Below are 23,314 nucleotides of genomic sequence, written 5' to 3'. Positions count from 1 at the left end.
AGAAGATGGTGCCTGAGAAAGTGTGGGGGTTGAGAGGTGAGTGGAAAGGAGAATAATAGCAGATGGAGAAGGGAGCATGAGAGTGGGAGGAGCAGCGGTGAAGATCTGGGGAAAGCAGTCTTGTGTGACAGTCTTCTTTAGGATGAGGGAGGCTGACAGGTGCATGGTCCATGAATCACAAAGGGCCTGATGAGATATTAAATCAGGGTGGGTGTCACGATTGGGACCAGGCGGCCTGATGGAGGAGAGCTGGAGCTTTGCTTCCCACCTGGCCAAGCTAACGGCTCACTGTCCTTGGTTTAGACTCTCTGTCCCAAAAGGCAGGCCGCTTTGAATCTCAGTTTCTCCCAACCACACACTCTCTGCTGACTCCTTTGAATGGGGGTGGATAATCAGGATATATTATAATAAATAGTTCTTCGGAGCGCTAACGCTTTCTGGTGACCCGGCCCGAGGGAATGAGCCACTAGAATGAGTGTTTTCCAGGGTGGTTACAGTTAAATCCCAAAGGATTTAAGGAAGGGGGAGGGTGGCAGGTAGAGATCATAGACCTTATTTGAATTCCAATTCAAATGCTCAAGTCAGCAAACACTGACCTAGTGAGTCTCTGTGCTGGTGCTGGAGTTAGGAGAGGGGAGAACAGATACCCTTTCTGCAGATGACAAAACGTGGGATTCCTTATTCCTTGAAGATGACAGTCCTGGCTTTGCTATCAATCAATTAACAATAATCAAATTAACAATTGCTATTAATCAATTCCACACTGCACTGGAAAGAATGTTGGGTTTGGGGTCAAAGGACTAGGGCTCAGATGCTGACTGACACTTAAATACAAAGGTGATAGTGAGGATCAACTCCTCATCTGAAAAATAATGTTCTCGGGGCAGCTAGGTGGCACAGTGAGTAAAGCGCCGGCCCTGGAGTCGGGAGGACCCGAGTTCGGTTCCGGCCTGAGACACTTAACACCCACACAAAAAAAATACTAGCCGTGTAACCTTGGGCAAGTTACTTAACCCCAATTGCCCTCCGAAAGGCAAAAAAAAAAAAAAAAAAAGAAAAGAAAAATAATGTTCTCTAAGGTCCCTTCGGGGCAGTTAGATGGCACCACAGTGCACAGAGTGTTGGCCCTGAAGTCAAAAAGACTCATCTTCCTGAGTTCAAATCTGGCCTCAGATACTTACTAGCTGTGTGATCCTGGGCAAGTCACTTAACCCTATTTGCCTGAGTTTCTTTATCTGTCAAATGAACTGGAGAAGGAAATGGCAAACCACTCCAGTATCTTTTCCAAGAAAACCCCAAATGGGGACACAGAGATTTGGACACAACTAAACAACCATAAGGTCCCTTCCAACTCAGAATCTAGGGTCCTATGAAGGGAGAATTGCTAGGGCATTTTTTAAGTGCTTACTATGGGCCAGGCCCTGCAGGATACAAGGACAAAAGTCAAACATTCCTTACCCTCAAAGAGCTTCCATTTCAATTGTAATCTGCTACAATCTGTAAGGATCTTTGTCTCTTCTTCCAGTTTAGGGAAAACATCCTTTGGATGACTGTTTAATTTGGCTCATCTCCGAGTTACTCTCAATCTGTGTGAGCATTCCTCAAAGTAAAAGCCTGCCAGGATACTGGTTAGATGCAAACTAGAAAAGCTTGTGAGTGTGCCTGGGCTTGGCCCAGGGAAGTGGCAGAGACTGAGGTTCTTTCTTGGACTTGTAAGGGATCTAATATGCTTCTCTCTCCAGAGAAGACTCTACATCTTCCCCCAGTAATGCATCCTGGTTCCAGGACAATAGCTATATGACTGTGGGCAAGTCATTGAACTTCCTCAAGCTTTGGTCTCTTCATCATGAAAATGGGTATAAAAATATTTGTCCTTAATTAGATCACAGGATTCTTACCAGCACGTATTTTGTAAACCGCATTATTTTGTTATTATATATTGTATATTATTTTATGATCACTGTTTCTAATCTCTTAGAACCCTCATCATTAAGTTCTTCTGTATGTCCTTCCTTCTCCCTCCACATGCATAGAACACCACAGTCCTGGCCATATCACCCTATGGCTTCATCTCCACAGAAGCCTTAGGCTCCTTTTGAGTCTTCTGAACATCTCTTCCCCTGCCTCATTCCCTTCTTTTGTGCCCCCCTTTCTCCACCCCTTCCTTCTGAATGATATAGTATCTCAGATGATCTTTAATGGGATTTATCCCCACTTACAAAATGCAGACTCCAAAGCAGAAGGCCATTTCCTTGAGGAATGGGATGTAGAAGGAGTATGTACCACTGTAGAAAATACGTAGGCAGCTAGATGACCCAGTGGATAGAACATTGGACCTGGAATTAGGAAGACCTGATTTCAAATCCTGCCTCAGACACTTCCTAGCTGTGTGACCCTGGGCAAGTCACTTCACCTAAGTTTCCTCATCTGTAAAATGGGGATCATAATAACATCTACTTCCCAGAGTTGTTATGAGAATCAAATGAGATAGTATTTCTTAAGTGCCTTGCAAACCTTGAAGTGCTATATAAATGCTAGCTATTATAATATTATTATATGGTTATTATTATCATTATTATTAAAATGGGAAGGCTGGAATTTCAGGGACAGAAGAAAAACTGAAGGTCCACAACAGACTGCCCTCCAGATAGTTAGTCCTTAACCTCTGTTGGGATTGGATACACATGGAAGGCCCGTGTTTCCCTTCTCTGAGGGAAAAGGTCAAAGGGAGCTGCAGAGGCCTGCAGAGCTGGAGAAAGGCCCCTGCTGAGCTGACCTTCCCTTGCATTCTTCTCCCCCCCCTCTCCTTTTTAATAAGAAGGGTGTTCCTTTCCTCAAAGGGAGAGGGAGGGAGGGAGGGAGAGAGAGAGACTGTAAACTGTCCAAAAGGACCGTGAGAAAACAGGAAGCTTTGAAAAGTACAGAGAAAGCAAGATGAAATCTATTTGCAGGCGGGTCCCTGGGGACATGCAAGCCATTGTTAGGCAAGCAGTTCATACAGCTATATCCTTCCTTCTGTTGAGGAGGAATTTGGTGCCAAAAGGCTGCTATCTGGTCATTGCCTTAACCCCCTGACTACCAGCCCGAATCTTTGACTGTCTCAAGTCTCCTTCAGGGACAGGGTCACTGACTGGAATAAGACCTGCAGAAAGTCCCCTGGTTTTTTTCTCCTTGAAAAGTCCCCTGTCAGGGACATCAAAAGACCTAACCACTCAGTGCCACGCATTACAAGAAACTAACCCCAACCCTAAACCTCACTAATCAGCTGGTCCTGACCCCTGAACCCCCATGGATATATGCACTCATATACTCATGCATTCATTCTCTAGTCTCTACGGGTCTCTGTAGAGGCTGCAGATGACCTGGTGATTCATGACTTAAGCAGCTCCCTTCTGGCTTCACCCATCTCAAAGGAGACTTTGTCCCGGAAATTCTGGATGGCTGCTTTTCCTGGACAGGTTTCCCAAAGACAGCAGCTGGTTCTTTGCTATTATGGAATGAAACAGCTCCGAAGATAGCATCCAAATCAACCCCAGCATGCTTACGCAGAATCTGGGAAGCATATTCCTGAAACACGGCTCAAGAGGACAGGCTCATGTTCCTGGATAAGCTCCAAGTGACTCCTACTAAAAAGGACCAGAGATGCAGAGCCAATGGCAAAAGAGCCCAACGGGGCAATAATCTTTTTTCAGAAATAGAAAACAACAGCTCTCTCATCGAAGCTATTCCCTTCAATAATTTTCCATCCTGTTATTAATGCTGGATCCCACAGTGAGTGAGCTCCACTGTGCGTCCTGAACAGCTGTTTCCACTGAGGACAGTACAAAATAGAAGGGACTCAGAGGATCATAATTCAGAGCTGGAAAGACCTTAGAAGTCATTAACTCCTAACTCCTCATTGACAAGATGGAGAAACTGAGGCCCAGAGCTCACAAGACCATAGATTTAAAGCTGGAAGAGACCTGAGAAGTCACTGACTCTTACCCCCTTCCATCAAAGATGAGGAAACTGAGTCCCAAACAGGTTAATTAACTTGCTAAAAATTATATGGTTACTACTGGATTCAAACTCAGGTCCTCTGACTACAAATCCGGAGTGCTTTGTATAACAATATGTATGCATTTGGAGTCAGAAGGAAGGATTTAGGTCAGATACAAGGAAGCATTGTCTGGGAAAAGGCTTCACATAAATGTGACAACTCACATTCATCCAATGCTTCAAGGTGAACAAAGTACTTATCTCACAAGAATCCTGTGAGGTAGGTAGCACAAATAGGATTTTTTTAAATTTATGAAATAAAGCAAGCATTTCCATAACATAGTATAATAAAAAGGGCGATTGCACATGAGGCTACAAATCTATTATGTATAACTTGCTATTCCTTTAACATATATAACAAAGTTATCGTGTAAATTCCTCCCCCCCTTTTTCCTTCCCTATCCTAGATGGCTACCATTAGACACAAATAGGCATATATCTATATATTTATCTATATGTAAAACCATTCTATACATACTTCTATTGATCAGTTCTTTCTCTGAATGCAGATAGCTTCTCTCTTCATATATCCTTTATAGTTAATTTGGGTATTTATAATAGTCAAAATGACTCAGTCACTCAGTCATTCCTAAAACAACATTGTAGTTACTTTATACAACTTTCTTGGTTCTGCTTATTTCACTCTTCATTGCTTTGTGCAAGTCTTTCCATGTTTTTCTCAGATCACTGAGCTCATCATTTCCTGTAGCATTTGTATTCCATCACAATCATATACCACAACTTCTTCAGCCACTCCCCAGTTGATGGACATCCCTGTAATTTCCAGTTCTTTGCCACCATGAAGAAGGCTGCTATAAACATTTTAGAACATACAGGTTCTTTTCATTTTTCCCTAATCATCTTTGGAAATAGACCAGTGCTTGATTATAACCATTTTAATGATGAAGAAACCAAGTCTCAAACTAGATTAAATGACTTGCCCACCATCATACAGCTATGGTTTTCCAACCAAGGATTGTTATAGAGAACTTTTAGGTAAAAGCTACAAGTTCACTCTCTGGGGATGCCTGGGGGTACAGACCAGCTTATTTTCCAGTTCTGAAGAAATAACTCTTCCACAGTATCAGAGTAACACTAGGGTAGGTGACCTTGTATGGTGCCCTAATGCACTCCTGCAATTCACCTCTCCCCTTTCCCTGCTAAGTCCAAATTCCCCTTCTCCCATAAACTCCCATCTTCTACCCATTGGCAGATTTCCAAGACTACTGTGGAAAATGTTTGATTATATTGTTGGGAAAGCTTATTAATTAGTATACTGTTTAAATCTAAACTTTATGTGACTAGAAATTGTTTGAACCCCAAATATCTCCCTGACCTAAGTAACTCTCCAGAAATGCTGGGAAACATTACAAGAAAGTTTGGGTTCCCCCAGGTCCTAGATTCACCCAAAATTTGGGTTCACTTATCTAGGTCTTGCTTTGGGTTTCTCTTGTTTTGGGGCTTGACCAAATTTTATTGAATGTTTATATTTACTGATATGTATATGTGTGTGTATATATATATATCTGCCTTGCTTTCAAGTTGCCTTCTTGGCAAAGTTGCTGAAATAGGTATGTATGGTTTGTGTGTGGGTACAAGGTTGTTATTGTTGTTGCTGTTATTGTTCAGACATGTCTGACTCTTCCCCACCCCTTTTGGGGGTTTTCTTTTCAAAGATACTAGATCGGTTTGCCATTGTCCTCTCCAGTTCATTTGACAGATGAGAAAACTGAGGCAAGTAGGGTTAAGTGATTTTCCCTGGGTCACACCCTCTCCTTAACCCCAGTGGTCTAGCCACTGGGTCACCTAGCTGCCCTAAAGTACTATATAAATGCCAACTATTCATATTATTGTGAAGTTGTTAAAATAGAATGGTGCTATAAAGACAGGTGTGCAGAGCAGAATGTAAGCAACTTGATAGTAGAAACTATTTTTTATCTGTGTAGTCACAGTCTCCACCTCCATCCCTAAGCCCCAAAACCTATTAAGTATTTGCCAGTATTTAACAGTAAGGTGGTATAGTGAATAGAGTCCTGGGCCTGAGTCAAGAAGACTCATCTTCCTGAGTTCAAATCTGGCCTCAGATACTTACTATCTGTGTGACCCTGGGCAAGTCACTTAACCCTGTTGGCCTCAGTTTCCTCATCTGTCAAATGAGCTATAGAAGGAAATGGAAAACCACATCAACATCTTTGCCAAGAAAATCCCAAATGGAGTCACAAAGAGTCAGTCACTACTGAAAAACAACACAACAGCACTTGTTGAATATAGGTGTGCTGAATAATGCCAAGAAACAAATTGGAAAGCACAACTTTTTTGTTAGCAGGTCTCCAGCATGGCCCAGGAAAGAAGGTGCTCTGATTCGAAATGTGTAGTCTTTCTTTTTTAGACTGATTATACTCAATTCAATCCATTTCCCAGAATTAAGAAAAGAATTCCCCAGAGCCTTAATCCTCCCTGGGAGAAATAGGAAAACTGAGTAACAGAATCTGTCAAAGCTAAGGACCAGACAGACTGTGGTGAGTCCACCAAGGTACAGAGATGTCTGGCTTTAAATAGCCAGCTGGTTTTCCTTATTATTCCTTCAGATCCATTTTACTTTAAGACTTTTAGGTCCACTCCCCAAGGACAAAACATCGATGTCCCACATTAATGCACATCCCAGGAGTTCCTCTTGGACCACAGCATTGCTCCACACCCACCAGAGCTCTCCTCTGTATTTTTCTTTGGGTTCTCCATGACTCATGAGACTGGAATTTCCTGCCAGTTCTAGAAGTCCTTTCTGCCTGGCTTCACCTCATCTCTTGGTCTGGGAAGGAGTAAGGTGAGCAGTCAATGAAAAGGACAGGTGCATTATTCTTAATGAATTACAAGTTGTGATGAGTGCTCCCCAGTGGGTCTGTCCACTTCATGGTTAGCTGTAGATAGAACCATTATTGGATACCCATCATTTACATCAGAGCCCAAGTGCAAACCAGGTTTAGGCTTTGATGCAAGCCATCCCAAATGGAGGAGGAGGAGGAGGAGGAAGAAGAAGAAGAGGAAGAACAGAGAAGTCAGGTATTGTTTCATCACTGCCAGGCGGCTCAACCCATATGGGTGCATTTGTGTTGGAGGGGCATTTTTATTGTAGATGTAGCAAAGCCCTGTCAAGAGGGAAGTTGGTTATTTATGGGCAGCCTAGGGGAAATGGTTCAGTAGGGGAAAGTAATATTATCATAGTAACACTGTTTAAGTTTTACCAAAAAAAAAAAAAAGCTTTACACATACAGATTAAATTCTTATGACGGTATAAGGTAGGTAATGCAAAAGTTATTTTTACCTTTATATTCCCAGGGCCTAGCATTACATTAGGGAATAAAATGGGTGCTTCATAAATGTTTGTTGAATTGAATCCTATTTTTACTAATAAAACAAACAGAGACTCACCCAAAGTCACATATCTATTAAACAGCAGAGCTAGGATTTCTAACACCCAACTGACCACCAGGTTAAATGAGGCTGGATTATGCTCTCCACAGGACGTTCAGACCACTTGGTCATGCATAAAATGCCAATGAGAGAACAGATTCAATGAACGTCTGCTTCTCCCCGCCCCCAGACCCATTCCTCCTATGCCTATCTCAGGTATGGTCACTTATCAAGCATGATAAGTATTCTCTAAAGCTGAGCACTAGCTTCACTTGTTTCTTGTTCAGTTATTTTCAGTCGTGCCTGGCTCTTTGTGATCCCTTTTGGGGTTTTTCTTGGGAAAGATACTGGAGTGGTTTGCCATTTCCTTCCACAGCCCATTTGACAGATGAGGAAACTGAGACAAACAGGGTTAAGTGACTTGTCACAGAGTCAGTAAGTGTCTGAGACTGAATTTGAATTCAGGTCTTCCTGACTCCAGGCCCAGCACTCTATCCATTGAGCCATCTAGCTGACCATGATAAGCCATACTTTTTTTTTTTTTTTGCTTTTTGAAAGGCAGTCGGGGTTAAGTAACTTGCCCAAGGTCACACGGCTAGTTTTTTTTGTGTGGGTGTTAAGTGTCTGAGGCCGAATCTGAACTCGGGTCCTCCTGACTCGGGGGCCGGTGCTTTACTCACTGCGCCACCCATAAGCCATACTTTTACAGTGTAGATTGGTGATGACACTAATGATATGGCATCTACTAGTAAATTATTAACAGAGATTTTCCATCTCAGAAAGAATATTTCAATCCTCCAAGAAAAGTATCCCTGGAAAACAAATTAAATGCTGCTGTTGTCTTCTTCCTTTCCTCCACATTCACCTCCTCCTCCTCTTCCTTTTCCTGACAGTGATCATACCTGAGGGCTCCTTGAATTTAGCCTCCCCAGCCCTAGTCACTGTCCCCTCTAGTTTTGTCTTGTTCTGAAGCTTCTGAGAGGACGATGCGGCAGGACCAGGGAGACGAGATGTCTGTCAATGGGGTTTCATGGCACGAGGAAATAAAACCTCTATCCCACTTAGTTGGCAGCCTTGAATAAGTATAATCGCTGTGCCGCTTGATGATGAGAACCAGGTAAAAGACTGTGACTTCTCTGATTTCCCCACTATACCCCCAGGAAGCTCATTATTGGGAAATTCCCATCATCCTGCAAGACCCCATCAGTCTTGGTAGCTCACCTCATGACTACTCTCTGCCACCTGCCTGGGTGTGGGGTCATGCTCGGCTCAGCCATCTCCCCGTTTCTCCTCTGGCTGCCCTACTTTGAGACTTCTTTGACTTCTTCACATGCACCCTTGTGGGGGTCCTCAGCCCCTACCCTTTCAGCTTCTTTTTGTGTATTATCTTCTCCTGTTAGATTATAAGGTCTTTGAGGGTAAAGGACAATTTTTCTTTTCTTCATACTTTTATCTCCAGCGCTTAGCACAGTGTCTGGCACAGAGTAGGGGCTTAATTAATGTTTATTGGCTGATTGACTACATCCCTAAATCATTCTGCTTATACTGGGAATAGTCATGTCCCAATACTAACTGTGAGTGGTCTACAAGTCTTTCTTCCAGAGAAGGAAAGAGGAAATACAGTATAGCAGAAAGAGTACTTCAGATCCTGACCCTATATCTTATTGCCCACAAATCACTTTATCTCTCTGGGTCTCAATTTCCCTCATTTGTCAAATGATGGAGTAGGACTAGTGACCTCTTAAGGTCTTTCCACAAGAACCCTCAAACTCACTAATGTATGTATGACTGGTCTGAGGGATAAGAGAAATCCTCCCTTTGACACCTGCCAGTAGGGTAGACAACTCATTTAATCTCTCTGAGTCTCATTTGCTAAACTGGGATAATAATTTAATAATACTTTATATTTTATGGGGCAGCAAGGTGGCACAGTGAATAGAGCACCAGCCTGGAGTCAGGAAGACTAATTTTCCTGAGTTCAAATCTGGCCTCAGAGACTTACTAGCTATGTGACCCTGGGCAAGTCACTTCACCCTATTTGCCTCCGTTTTCTCATCTGTGAAATAAGCTGAGAAGGAAATGGTAAACCACTCTAGTATCTTTGCCAAGAAAATCCCAAATGGGGTCATGAAGAGTTGGACATGATTGAAAAATGGCTGAACAACAACTTATACTTCACAAGGTCAATCTGCATATCAAATGGGGTAACCTATATACAGTACTTTGTAAACTTTGGAGTGCTTTATTATTATTGCTATATTTGTTTTAACCAAAACCTGGCTGTCCCCTGAATGGATCACGTCTGGAGTTTACTCCTCCTGCCCTTTCCACCTCAAAGGAGGAGGGATAGACTCTCTTCTTGCTCTCAGGGGCAACTTCCAAGCCACTCCTGGAATACTTTGGTGATCTTTTATGTTTTGAGGTGCACACCAATGTCACAGTGGAAAGAGACTGCTAGATATGAAGACAGAACCTGGGTTCCAATCCCAGACTTTAGGCAAGTCCCCTAACCTCTATGGAGGCTGTTCATCTATAGAAAGAGGGTCTCTAAAGGTCCTTTCTAGCTTGAAATCCTATAATCCTACAAATACATTCCCCACCTCATCCCCCACTCCCACCCTTCCTGTCGGCATCTACCAACTTCTAGTTTCCTCACCCATCATTCCCAGGGATGTTAGTCCATTTTCTACCATCACTCTCAGATGTTTCAATATTCGTGTTTACATACTCTTTGACAACTAACCTGACCACACAACTCCTATCTTCACCCACTCAAAGAATTCCTTCTCCACTGAACTTCAACTGCAAAATGACTTGGCTACACTTTAGACCTCACTATCTTTTAGGATTCCACTATCTCTGCTACTGCCAAGACCTGGGACTTGTGAAATTCCACACTCTGAGCAAAATATCTCTCATCTTTCTATCTCTCCTGCTGTCTCATTACATCTGCCCTTTGCCCTTCTCATGACCTCTGATTCCCTTGATCCATTCCTGGTCATCCAGGTCATCTCTCCCACTCTGACACACTCACCACCTTTCATCATGTGGTTTAACATGTTACTCTTCAGTGATCCCCAATGACCTCTGTGAAAGTCTACAAACCCTTCACAATCTGACTCGGGCCCTCATTTCCCTTCATACTCTATGTTCTATTCAGACGGGTCCATTTGCTACTCTCCATACTTGGCCTTCCAGCTCTTGCCTTTGTGCCTTTGCATAGGCTGCCCTCCATGATGGAGATGCACTCCCTCCTCATCTATGCCTCTTGGAATACTTAGCTTCCTTCAACACTCAGTTTGGTTGTGTCTTCCCATGGAATCAGAAGTCTGCACCAACTAGATTTCTAGGTCTGATATTTTGTTGTAATATCAGTGTGTGAAGGGCTCGTGTCACTCAGGCATGACAGCCTTGGAGGATGCTGGGAAATCCCCTGCCTTTTAGCAGAACAATGAAAAATGTGTTCTATGTGCTCATGTAATTTTTGATAACCCCATCATCCATTAATGTATCACTGAATAGTCTGGAAGCTTCCACAGAGTTTTCTAGGCCTTAGCAGTTCACCTTTAAAAATGTCCATTAATTTTGTAAATGGTTCTATAGATGCACTGATCTGTATTCTGTCCTCTCTATACTGCCCCTTCCATTTTTGATTCTTTTTTTCCCCAAGAGAATGATTAAGCATTTTGAGAGATTCTTGCTGTCCCATCCCTCGTAGAGGTACTTTGATGAGTCTCTTCAATGTGGCCACGTTTGTCAATAGGAGAAGTATTCCTTGGTCACTTTTTCCATGTTCCTCCATGAACCTTTTCCTCTTCCCCTTAGATGCTAGTATCCCATCCAAATTTGAGGAATTTGCTTATTATGTTGTAGCTGGAGAATAGAGGCTCCTTGAAGACTGGAAATATTTTTGCACGTGTATCCCTTGGCTAGCACATTTTTACGTAACATAGTACATATTTAATAAATGTTGCTTGCTGTTATTGTATCACCTCAGAATTCCTTTCCTTCTACCATTTCCCTGCCTTCAAATCCTCAGCCCTAGCTAACCCCAACCATCAGATTTCTCTGCTCCTTTACCGAGTCAGCAGAATAGTGATGGATGAAATCTTGAAACTGAGTTGAATTCACTTATTTCAAATTTGTTACCCAACCTCCACTGGGAACTCACAACTCCTTACTAATACTTCTCCTCTAACATTATTGACTCAACTTTCCAATTCTCACAAGTTTGCTCCAAAACGTTCCCTTCTCTCACCCCACCCACTCATTGCCTTCATACTTACAGAAAGCTACTTAGGCCACTATTTCTCTGAGAGCACCAGAATAACCAATGGGAACACCCACAACCCTTCCCTTCATTATTTCCTTAGAATTCAGCATTATCACCTAATTAGGAAGCTCTACTCATTAATGCTAACCCCTATATTTGTGCCATTGATCCTAATCTTTTCTACTTAAAAAGAATAATGAAAAAACATTTATGAAACATTTACTATGTGCCACGCTGGCTAAATCAGGGGAAATGAATAGAAAAAAGTGAGGAGCTCTTGCTTTCCAGTGGCTTACACTCTGATTGGGGGAGATAGCCCATAGAAGAATTCAGCTGTAGAGTAGATGGTAAGACCTAGAAGTCTGAAGGGTACAGTTTCAGGGTAAATGGAAAAAAATAACCCAGCAGTGTTTAGGGTATATGACCTCCCCCAAAACCTTGCTGCTTACAGTCATTCTCCCTTTACTTGCCATCTGCCTACGACATACTTAGATGTCCCCAATCTACAAAAAAAGCCTTCATTTGGCCCCATTTAGCTATCATCTTATTTTCCCCTTCTCTGTAAATGCCCCTGCTTCCTCACTACTCACCCCTCAGGGGGGGATCTCCAGTCGTCCTGATCTATATCTGGCCACTGGGCCCAGATGGCTCAGGAAGAGAAAGCGAGACTGGTGACTTTGCACAGCCCTCCCTCACTTAAATCCAATTCATTTGCAAAGTCATGGCATCACCTTCCTGGTGGCATGCTCCTTTTCTAGAACAAAGGACAAACAACAGCTCATTCCTCAACCCCATGCAATCTGGCATCTGCCCTTATCACTCCAGCAAAATCTTTTTTTCTCCAAAGTCACCAATAAGAACTCCTAATGACTAAATGAGGGCAGTTAAGTGGCACAGTGGATAGAGTGCAGGGCATGGAGTCAGGAAAACTTACCTTCCTGAGTTCAAATCTGACCTCAGTCTCTTGTTAGCTGTGTGACTCTGGGCAAGTCACTTTACCCTGATTGCCTCAGTTTCCTTATCTGTAAAATGAGCCGGAGAAGGAAATGGCAAACCACTTGAGTATTTTTGCCAAGGAAATCCTCAATGGGGTCATAAAGAGTCAGACATGACTGAAAAAACAACTGTAAAACAACCCCTTTCCCTCTGCATCAGCCCTGACTTCTCCACAGCTTTTGACACAATTAACCACTCCTTCCTTTTCAATACTCTGTTCTCTTTTTATTCCAAAGACATTATTTTCTCTAACAATGTCTGTCTTCTGTGCCAATTTGTCATTCTCTTCCTGACTCTTTAATGAGGGTATTGCTGAAGGTTCTCTCCATGAAATTCTCCTCTCTCTTTAGACTTTCTCCCTTGGCATAGCCTTGGCTACCATGTCTAGGAATTTGTGCCGACAGACTGGACATCCCCCTCTGACCTCTAGGTTTACATCTCCACCTATTTGGACATTCCAACACAAACTAAACATGTCTAAAGGAGAGGTTAATGACCCCCCCCCAAAAAAAACACAAACACACCAACACCCCCCCATTGTTCCTCCTTCTGACTTCACTATTTCTTGTCCTCTCCCAGGTCTACAATCTCAGAGTCATTTTGTCTCTTACCTCTCCCATCAAGGCCTTTCATCCCCTCCTGCATCTAGCCCCACTCCATTCTTCTCAGTCACCACTCTATGACCCTTCTATTACCACTTGACAAGACTATCACAATAGTTTCCTAAGAGGTGTCCTTGCCTCTAATCTCTGCAACTGGTGTTAATGCTACTGCTAGAATATTTTTTCTTATGCCTAGACTTGTAATGTCTCTCTTATACTTAAAAGTCTTCAATGGCTCCCTATGGCTTCTAAAATCAACTGAAGTTTCACTATGATCAGGCACTTTTCCAAAATTGTCAAATATTATTCCATTCTTCATAGTTTATACCAGAGGTATCAAACTTCTCACCCAGAACTCCTTAGTACAGCAAGAATCAGGTTAAAATATAATTGTGAAATGTTTAATAAAATAAATAAAAATATAACAATGTTAATTTGAAGTTTTCTAAGTCAAAATGTGACCCACAAGGATTTCTTTCTCTTTGAGTCTGACACCACTGGTCCACATTCTTGCTAAGGGAGACTTCTCTCTGGCCTCTGAACATACACTTTCCCTCCTCCAGACCCATGCTTGTGCTGTTTCCTAGGCCAAGAATTCCCTCCCTACCGCTCAAAACCTTTGGAATTCCTATCCACCCTTTAAAGCCTCAATCACCTCAAGAAGCCTTCCCCAAACCCTCAGTGGGTCACAGCCCTCCCTCTCAGACCTTATATAGCACTCAGTTTTATAGCTTTCTATTAAACTTATGCTGTGTGGGGTATTACGGTTATCTGTGTGAGTCTTTGCCCTTCACTAGACTGTAAATTCCATGAGGGCAGCCACTGGGCCTTATCCAACCTTTCAGCACACCACTTGCTCTGTCCATGAAAGGCTTCATAAATATTTGTTCAATGCATGAATACAAGTTGTATTACCCTGCCCCCATCTCCTACGCAGAGCTCCTTAGATGGACTAAAGTTCTATCAAACTGATATTAATTTGTAGCAAATTAGCAAGCGCCCCAAGGTGGTGGATATTGTGGGGTGATGGTGGTGGGTCTCAGTCACATAACTAGTTTAGAAAAGCAAATTGAAGAATCTAATACATCATGAGGTTCCCTCTTGGATGAATGTTAGTGTGGATGGTGGGGGTGAGGGGAAGGTACAGTGGAAGGTAATTAGAGCAGGTGGTGCCGTGCTGGAGGGCAGGGCTAAGTAGGGCACTGAGGTACAATACTCTGAACGGTTAGAGGGAACTAAACATCAGTGCTGGGGTCAATGCAGCCATCATTTAGGCACTCCCATTTAGTGGGATGAGAGAGGGGCAACCCAGTTTTTCTAATCTCTAATAAGAGCTTCATACCCCCCTCCCTTCATCCTTCCTACTCCCACATTTTGATAATAACCTTCTCCTTTCCTCTCAGATCCAGGGCTTAATACTACTTAAGAACCTCAATGACCCCTTTCCATAGCTCACACGTCACTGTGATCTGATTCTGTGACGAAACAAGAATAAGGACTATCTTTATTATAACTAATGTTTTCAATGCTTTGTATGAATTTCCTCATATTATAAATGTATTTCTATAGCACACAATCATGCTATATCTAGATATACTTATATATATATGTTACATTTTTTATGTGCAACATATGGTGACATGCTATATGTGTGTACACATATAAATTTAAGTTTACATTTTATCATGAGAAGCAACTTATATATGTATATATATGTGTGTGTGTGTGTGTGTGTGTGTGTGTGTGTGTGTGTGTGTATATATATGCAACCATCTGGGAGAAAAAGAACAGATCTAGAGAGAGAATGAGTTCCTTAAGAGAAGGCACACCTTCATTTTTGGTCTTCCCCTCTCTAGCATGGTGCCTGAACATAGAGGTAGCAGGTACTCAACACCTGCCAATTGGTTACTTTGAGGTTTCCAGCATGCCTTCTTCACAAGAATCCTGAGGTGTTGTTCCCAATTACCAGGAGGAAATTGTGTTTCAGAGTGACTGTGTGACTTGTGCAAATTTGCCCGGACCACAGGCCCAGGACTACCTTTGTGCTTATCACCCAAGGAAGGTGGCAGGATTCCTGCAGCTTACATCCCCACATTTCGAAGGGAATCATGGTCCCAGTTCTGCTGCTGATTCTGTATGTGATTTTGAGTGACATATAAACAACCTCATTTCCATATCTGTTATCATGAGAAAATTGTTGGATGCAGAGGCCTCTAAGTTCCCTCCCAGCTCTCCCATGCTATATAGACACAATTCCTCTATTCTTCTCCTTGCACCCCATGGCTAAGTAAGGTCTCTTTTGGCCTAGGGAGTTAGGACCCCTTTGCTTCCACCCACAGAGGGAGCTGCTCTTGGCCTCCCTTCCCCCTCCCTCCCCCAGGAGCTGCTGACCTTGCATTTAAAAGGCTTGACATCCGAGTGCACGATCATGTGGGCCTTGAGTGTCTGCTTCTGCACAAAGCTCTTGAAGCACAGGTGACACTGGTAGGCCCTGATGTTGGTGTGGATCAGCACATGCCTCTTCATGTTGGCCAGCAGGGTGAACTCCCGCCCGCAGATGCCACATTTGTGCTCCTTTACGCCCTGTGAGGAGGCAAGGTGCAGGAAACAAGAGTGGTTAAGGGGCATCGCTTGTTCCTGGACTCAATAAATACATTAGCTTTTTGATGATTAATGCTGGGCTCCAAATGTTGGCATTTTCCTCACTCCCCCCCCTCTCTTTTCCTTAAAGGTCACCCTGCTAAAGGAGCCACTGATGCTAACGGATTGTCGTCCACCTCCTTCTGGGAAATCTCAGTGAGAAAGACTATCAGAGGAAAAGAAAAGAGATCGATTTGGTTGTTTTTCAGACCACAGTTTGACATCACTGGGATAAATAAGAATGTGGTTAATCAGTCTTTGGTAAGACTGCTCCTCTCAGAAAAGTCTGTTGGAGTGGGGTCTGTAAAAGTTCATAAGCCTGAAAGAAATGCAAAACTGGGATGATCTCATGCCACAGGGTGACCAGAATCGTCCTGAGCTCTCAGAAGGAATGTGCACCTCCCAGAATACTCAATACTCACACCTACTTTAACTCTCTTCACAAGCATTTTGTTCAGTGCCCACCGTGTGGAAATAGTGGGCTGGGCAGCTGGGGACACAGAGGTGGGGAGCCTACAGAAGTATGATTTACAAGCAAGAATGAAACAAAGTGGGAGGTTTTGGTTGTTCTTCAGGCATATGTGATTCTTTGTGACCCCATCTGGAGTTTTCTTGGCAAAGATACTGCAGAGGTTTGCCATTTCCTCCTCCAGCTCATTTGACAGATGAGGAAACTGAGGCAAATAGGGTTAATTGACCAAAAGGTCATACGTGGCCTCAAGGCTGCATCCCTAGACTTGAGCTGCTAACAGTACTGGGGGAGGGAGTTCCCATCCAGGCAGTTCCCCACGTTAATGAAAATGCAAGTTCCTTCACATACTATTACAGTATGCCAGACTGTAAACTGCTTGAGGGTGGCCTACGGTGCCTAATTCATCTCTATAGACCCCTCAGTGACCAGTCAAGTACTTTGCAAACAATCTTCATTTAACAAATGTTTCTTGAATGAATGAATAAACCATGAACTTGGTTTCTGGACTCACAGCCCTCAGCCACTGTAGACAATGTGGGACATGACTCTGGAGCCCCCAAAGAGACAGGCTGCTGATTTCCAAAAAAAAGGTTGGCAAGGAGAGGAATCACCCTCTGGGATTGTGAAACAGTATGGAAGGAGTTGCTCATGTTTCATTGTTTTTTGAGAAGTGCTTGAATGCTTAAGTAATGATGCTCTCCACTGAGAACATTTCCTGGGATTCATAACTGGGGCTGGGCCATTAGCTAACCCCAACTAGTCATCATTTTCAAGAAAAGATCTTTTTAGAGAGACCTTGACCCATTATAAACCTTGGGAGCTAAAACTGGGAGGAAAAGAGCTTTTAAAGAAATAACCAAACAAACAAATTCCAAATGTTTGCAAGCTCTACCAATATAACCTCTTTGAAAATGAGGATTTTTTTCATTTTTCTCTTTGTAGCATAGTGCTTGGTACATAGTAGGTGCTTAATAAAAGCTTATTAATTGGTGAATGAAAGTTAATTGATTGGTTAATTGATTAATAAAAGCTTCATTGATTGGACCTAGTTGTAGGTCCAGTCTGTAATAAAAGTCCTAATGTTGTAACAATATTGATTATCCGTGATAAGTGGGTTACTTAAGTAGAACATGGATTATTTAACAGCTTTAAATTTCAATCTTATCTCTTCGATTGACATTTACTTTCTATGGGGTCTGGTAGAAGGTATGTAACCAGGCAGCTAGGTGGGGGAATTCATAGAGCACAAGACTTAGAGTTCAGATCATGCCTTGGAAGTTCCCTAGCTGTGTGACCCTGGGCAAACCGCTTAATCTCCCCCTCAGTTTCCTCATCCATAAAATGGAACTAGTAATAGTGCCTACTTCGTGGGATTGACATGGGGGCCAGATGAGTTAACACATGTGGTTATTTGCAAATCTGAAAGTCATATCATCGCTTGTTGCTGCTATTACTATTATTACCACCTCTGACTGAATTTCCTCCTTAGAAGGACTATGATAAGAAACTACCACTTTTCAGGATGATGAAGCGAAATAGTCCACAAAAACAATTAGGGTGTGGATAGGTATATGTTAAAACCAGATACAGAAGCCAGCTCATCTGCAAAAAATAATGCTTATAGGACTTGGAGCTGTAAGAAAGAGAAGAAATTCAACCCTTTCCATTTTGTTAATAAAAATAAATTTTTAGTGAGTAAAAAATCTAATTTGGAAAAAAAAATACCTTTTATTGAGTATTCAGATAGTGAGTTTTAAAATTACAAAATAAATGTAAATACATTTCTGTTTTACCAGGGGGGTCCTGGTGCCAGCTGGTATTGGAGTTAATTATTAAATTTTCAGTATGAGCATTTAACACCTCAGAAATCAGCAAACACTACGAATTAGGGCTTTGTTTAATGTTTTCTTGATTATCTAGGCTTAAGAAAGTGAAGAAGAAAATGTTAATAATGCAGATTAAACTTAAAAGTCTGTCTAGGGTATATAGAGATAGAATGATATAGATATACCTTTCTAAGTATTTTGTTGTTGTTCAGTCATTTTCAGTAATGTCTAACTCTTTGTAACCTCTTTTGGGGTTTTCTTGACAAAGATATTTGAGTGGTTTGTGTGATAGTAATGGCAATTAAAGATTCCCCTGTATTGGCTTGGTTTTCAAATTGATTGTGTTAAAACCCAGAGTTTGTTAATCCCACCTGTGGGATGGGCTTGTTGATGTGAAAAGAAAGTCCTGAACTGGGAGGAGCTGGTGATGTAGATTTGGAGAGACACTAGAGAGAGGCGGAAGATCTTTTTGGAAGCGGCACCCACGTGGAGGCAGAGAGAGAGACTGAGAAGGATTGCTGGGGCCACTTTGAATTGCCCTGGACTTTTGAGACCTGCCCCCTGGGCTGCCAAGGACTGAGGAGAAATGGCTGTTTTGCTGGTACTTTGTCTGTCTGTTTTGATGTTGTTTTGCCAGATTTGTCCACTGGTGAAAGACAGTCCTGTTGTTGAAGAAGTCCTGGAACCCGGCTTTTGGTTAAGAAGCCCTGAGACTGTCCTGCAGACAGAGAGTGAATACTGTCCACTGGTGAAGGACAGTGCTGTTGTTGCAGGGGTCTGGGAACCTTTCTGTTGGTTCAGAAGCCCTGAAGAAGGATTTTCTGGTTTTATGTTTACAGAAATCCTAGGAGAGGGTTTTGCTAATGTTTTCAGGGGTTCTAGGACTGTTCTACAGACAGAGGATGAATTCATGAAGGGACTGGCAATGTATCTTATGGCCTTGCTAAGCCTTGTCTCCTCAGGAACTAAGATTGCTGAGAACTTGCCTCCTGTCAAGATGAAGAAAAGACCTCCATTTGGGTATTAAGTGCTGTATTTAAACTTGATGTAACTCTGGGGTAGATTCAATTGTGATCCAGGGGTGGGGAACTTTTGACCTTATGTTTGGAAACTAATCTCCATTTGAGAAGAGGGGCTTTGTGGTGGACTTAATTAAGGTATAGCCTAGGGGTGGAGAAGTATTTAGAACAGAGACTTTGTAATTGATTGAATGATTGGAAGGTCCTGGGGTGGGGTAGTACTTGGAGATTATTTAATCACACTTAGTAAATGCTGTATTTTGAATGATGTCATGTTTTGATCTTCTCTGTTCTGGGTTTGTTACTGAATAAAATGGAGAGCACCTATGCTGGTATTCTGAACCTTGGGAAGTTGCCTTTCCTTGGCATTACATTACAGTTTGCCATTTCTTTCTTCAGCTCATTTGACAGATGAGGAAACTGAGGCAAAGAGGGTAAAATGACTTGACCAGGGTAACACAGCTAGTAAGTATCTGATACCAGATTTGAACTCAGGAAGATGAATCTTCTTGACTACAAGAGCAGCTCTCTGTCCACTGTGCCACCTATCTATTTATGTTTCTTTTCCATATATATTAGCAATTTCTTCTCTCTCTGTCTCTGTCTGCTTCTGTCTCTGTTTCTCTTGGAATGCTATGCTAGTTAAACATTTACTAGCACACTTCTGTTTTTCATTCACTGAAAGTGTTCTAAAGTGTTTTGTTTTAAAATTTATTCTCAGTTTTTTAAAAACTACAATTTATAAGGAGGTAAAAGCTGAAAGGGACCTTAAAGGCCATGTGGCCAATTCCCTTATTTTGCAGGAAAAACAAAACAAAACAACAAATTCTTTTGAGATTTTCTCTGTAGTTATATCCTAAAATTGTAAGTTCTCAAGTTTACATAATCTTTTAAGTTTGCAAAGCATTTTACATCTGAGATTACATATGAACCCCACAACAACACTGTGGAGTAGGTGCTATTATTATACTGATTTTATAGATAAGAAAACTGATGTTTAGAGGGATAGGTATAAGTGACTTACCCAGGGTCACCCACCTAATTTCTGAACCAAAATTTGAACCCAGATCTTCCTTCATTTGCTGAAAAGGGCACAGTAGAAAGAGGATTGCAAGTTAAGAGTCTGAAAACCTCGGTTTTCAAGCCAGGCTTTGCTGTTTTTTACCTCCCCTTGTGACCTTGGATAAATCACTTCCCCTCGCTGGGCCGTTCCTCATCTGTAAAATGAGGAGGTTGGGCCAAACTTCTAACCACCATCTCTTCTAGCTCCAAATTCTATGACAAACTGAACTGCTCTGTCTGTAAGTGGGCTCCCTTTCTGCCTGTAGAATTTAACATGTGTTGACTATTAAGGCCTGATCAGAAAATCATTTCAGGGCTCTTTCCAGCAAGGTGGAATGAGGCATCATGAACAGTGTCATAGGCTCCAGGTATGCCACTATGAGCCCTACTGACCCACTAGATCATTCTGGCTCCAGAAAGATATATAAGGTATATATCATTGCTTTTTTTTTTTTTTTAGAATTAACAAAAAACATTAATTTTTGGTTCTGTGAAATGTGGTTCTGAAATGAAAATCCCATGTAAACCTTCCTATTCCAGAATACACAATTCTGAAACAAGCCCTAGGGAATAAAGGAGTTTCTTGTGTGCCTTACAGGCCCAGAATGCTTGGAGTGGAAGTCTTCAGAGACTGCCAGGGGCTAGAGAGAGAAAGAGATAAGAGATCTGGCAGCACCTGAAGCAGGTGCACAGAAAAGTAATTATTCTATTTTAAAATTTTGTTCATTGAAGTGTATTTTGATTCCCAAACAGAATGAGATTTTTACTATTTGTCCCATCTGGTCTTCTTTTGTTCCCTCTTTCCCCTGCTTCCAGATATCTTTAACCCTTTTTAAAAATGAATGTTAGAAACTCCCCATCAACTCCTTTTCATGCGGTTTTAGATCTTCTGAAATGAGTGATTTACCTCCTCTGTCTCTCAGTCTTAATTTAGGTCCTTTGTCTCAAGTTCTTGGATTTGGCAAGACCCTGTCTCCTTGGATGCTACCCACAGGTGCCTTTTGTTAATATAGGGCAGAAACTGTTTATGCAAAACTCACAAAGCGGCCACTCCTTGAGGACCCAGAAAGGGAGCTAGATTTTGTGCAGGCCTTTCAAAAGCAACCCATTCTAACAGGGCAGAAATTTTATCTTGGTACCCTTGACGCTCTGGTATTAAAGGATTTAGGAGAAGAGCCTGCCATCAAAAAAGCCAGCTGAGGTCAAAGGGGTGGGAGGAGGCTAGACTCCTCTCCCTAGAGTTCACCTCCACTCAGGTTATATTTCAGGCCTGCCACTTAGCTTAGTTCAACCAAATCGATTCAGAGTTTGGGGCCAAACTCAACCACGGTGGCAATCATGTTGAAACCCAGGTTTCAGTGCCTGGGTTTACTGTAGCTTTGGACTGTGAGTCTGAGGGCAAGAAAGACAAAACCAAACCAACAGACTGAGAAAAAAGGTTGTCACACATTTTTTAAACACTGAAACCTCCAGGTGATTGAGGGTGAGTAGACAGTGTTGAATTAGTATTCAGCACAGCACTGAGCTGGGACAACTCAGTTTTCTCCTCCTCTAAGCCTCCTGCAAAAGTGGGGAGGGGGAGGCAGTCCACTTCAGAGAGAAGTTAGTTTACCTGGGGGAACTAGCAATAAGGAATTAACAAGACCAAGGCTCTTGTTTGGTGTTCTTGTCTTGTCCACCAGGAAGGTGGGTAAGGATCCGAGGGCTTCGGCCCAGGAAACTAGGAGTCAGGACACATAGGTTCTAGCCCCAGACTTGTCACTTATCGGTTCTATGACCTTGGGTATGCTATTTACCTCTCTGGGACTTTCTTTCCTCATCTGGAAAGTGGATGGGTTGGACTAATTGAAGTGAAAGGTTAATTCCACCTCTGAAGACCATCTTCTATCACAGGCCTACCTGGGGGACTCTGGCCAAGTCACTGACCTCCCTGGGTCTCAACAAACAGGAAAAGGGAGGAAGATTGAGGCCAGTAGATAGCTGGAGCTTGAGAGTTCTGAGCTGCAGAAGGTATTTGCTTGTCTACACTAAGTTTACAACTGATATGTTTAGTTCTCAACAGGAGGAGGGGGCACCTGGCTGCCTGAGTAGGGTGAACCAGTCCAGTTCTGAAATGGAGCAGATCCAGGCTCTTGCTTTGATCTGTGGTGGGATCAGACCCAAGAGTGGCCTCTCCATTTCCATTCTGGGCAAGATGGGGAGATGCAATCTCAAAAATAAATGAATGAATGAATGTGTAGTTTGTGAACCAGATGGCTTCTGAGGTCCCCTTGAGCTCTCTATCTGTGATCCTATAGCTTTTCTAACTTTTATGGACAGGTGACATTTACAGAAAGGCCTATGTCATAGATAAGGAAGAAATGGGGAAATGAGGTGGTACAGTGGATAGAGTGTAAGGTCTGGGGTCAGAAAGACCTGAGTTCAAATATGGCCTTTGACACTTCCTAGCTGTGTGACTGTGGACAAGTCACTTTACCCTGTTTGCTTCAGTTTCCTCATGTGTAAAATGAGCTGGTGGAGGAAATGGCAAACCACTCCAGTATCTCTGCCAAGAAAACCCCAAACAGGGTCAACAGCAACAAAGGAAGAAAGGGAGCTCAGTGGCCACCAGTTGCTCCTCTGCCCTTATCTCAAGCTCCCAAAATTTAAAGTAAGAAAAATCTGACCTTGGCTCCCAGGCCAGAGCTGAAGCATGTTACCCACTTCTTAAAAGAGAGGGCCTAGATTCAAGATACAGAAAAAAAAAAAGACCCAAATTTTTTTTTGTGGACCTGGACTAAGCAGGAATTTGTTTGTAGTCCCCAAATTTCCTGAACTTTGCTCTAACATGACTGTAATCCAGAGTGGTTTATGACAGATTAGTTTTTCACATTTACCTTGAAGAGCTGTGGGTAGTTTGAACTGCCCCGGAAACTCAGTTTTCATACTCACCTTTGGGCTCTTTGTCGGGGAGAAGGGACAAGGATGCAGACCGG

The 23,314-nt window shown here is 42.5% G+C and overlaps 1 protein-coding gene across 1 annotated transcript in view; it reads right to left on the bottom strand.

The window, feature by feature from the left end:
- Nucleotides 1-23,314, bottom strand: part of ZNF366 (zinc finger protein 366) — a 114,582-nt gene that overhangs the window by 20,750 nt on the left and 70,518 nt on the right. Inside the window, exon 3 of the mRNA XM_069084974.1 lies at nucleotides 15,712-15,903. Coding sequence (XP_068941075.1) covers nucleotides 15,712-15,903 — 192 coding nt within the window. The remainder of the gene's footprint in view (nucleotides 1-15,711; nucleotides 15,904-23,314) is intronic.

Source organism: Petaurus breviceps, unplaced genomic scaffold, assembly GCF_028583685.1.
Source record: "Petaurus breviceps papuanus isolate PSGF00001 unplaced genomic scaffold, PetGlider_PUasm1.0 175, whole genome shotgun sequence".
In the NCBI taxonomy this organism is placed as follows: domain Eukaryota; kingdom Metazoa; phylum Chordata; class Mammalia; order Diprotodontia; family Petauridae; genus Petaurus; species Petaurus breviceps.
Note: the sequence above shows the minus strand (reverse complement) of the source record. Positions and strands in the feature narration are given on the sequence as shown.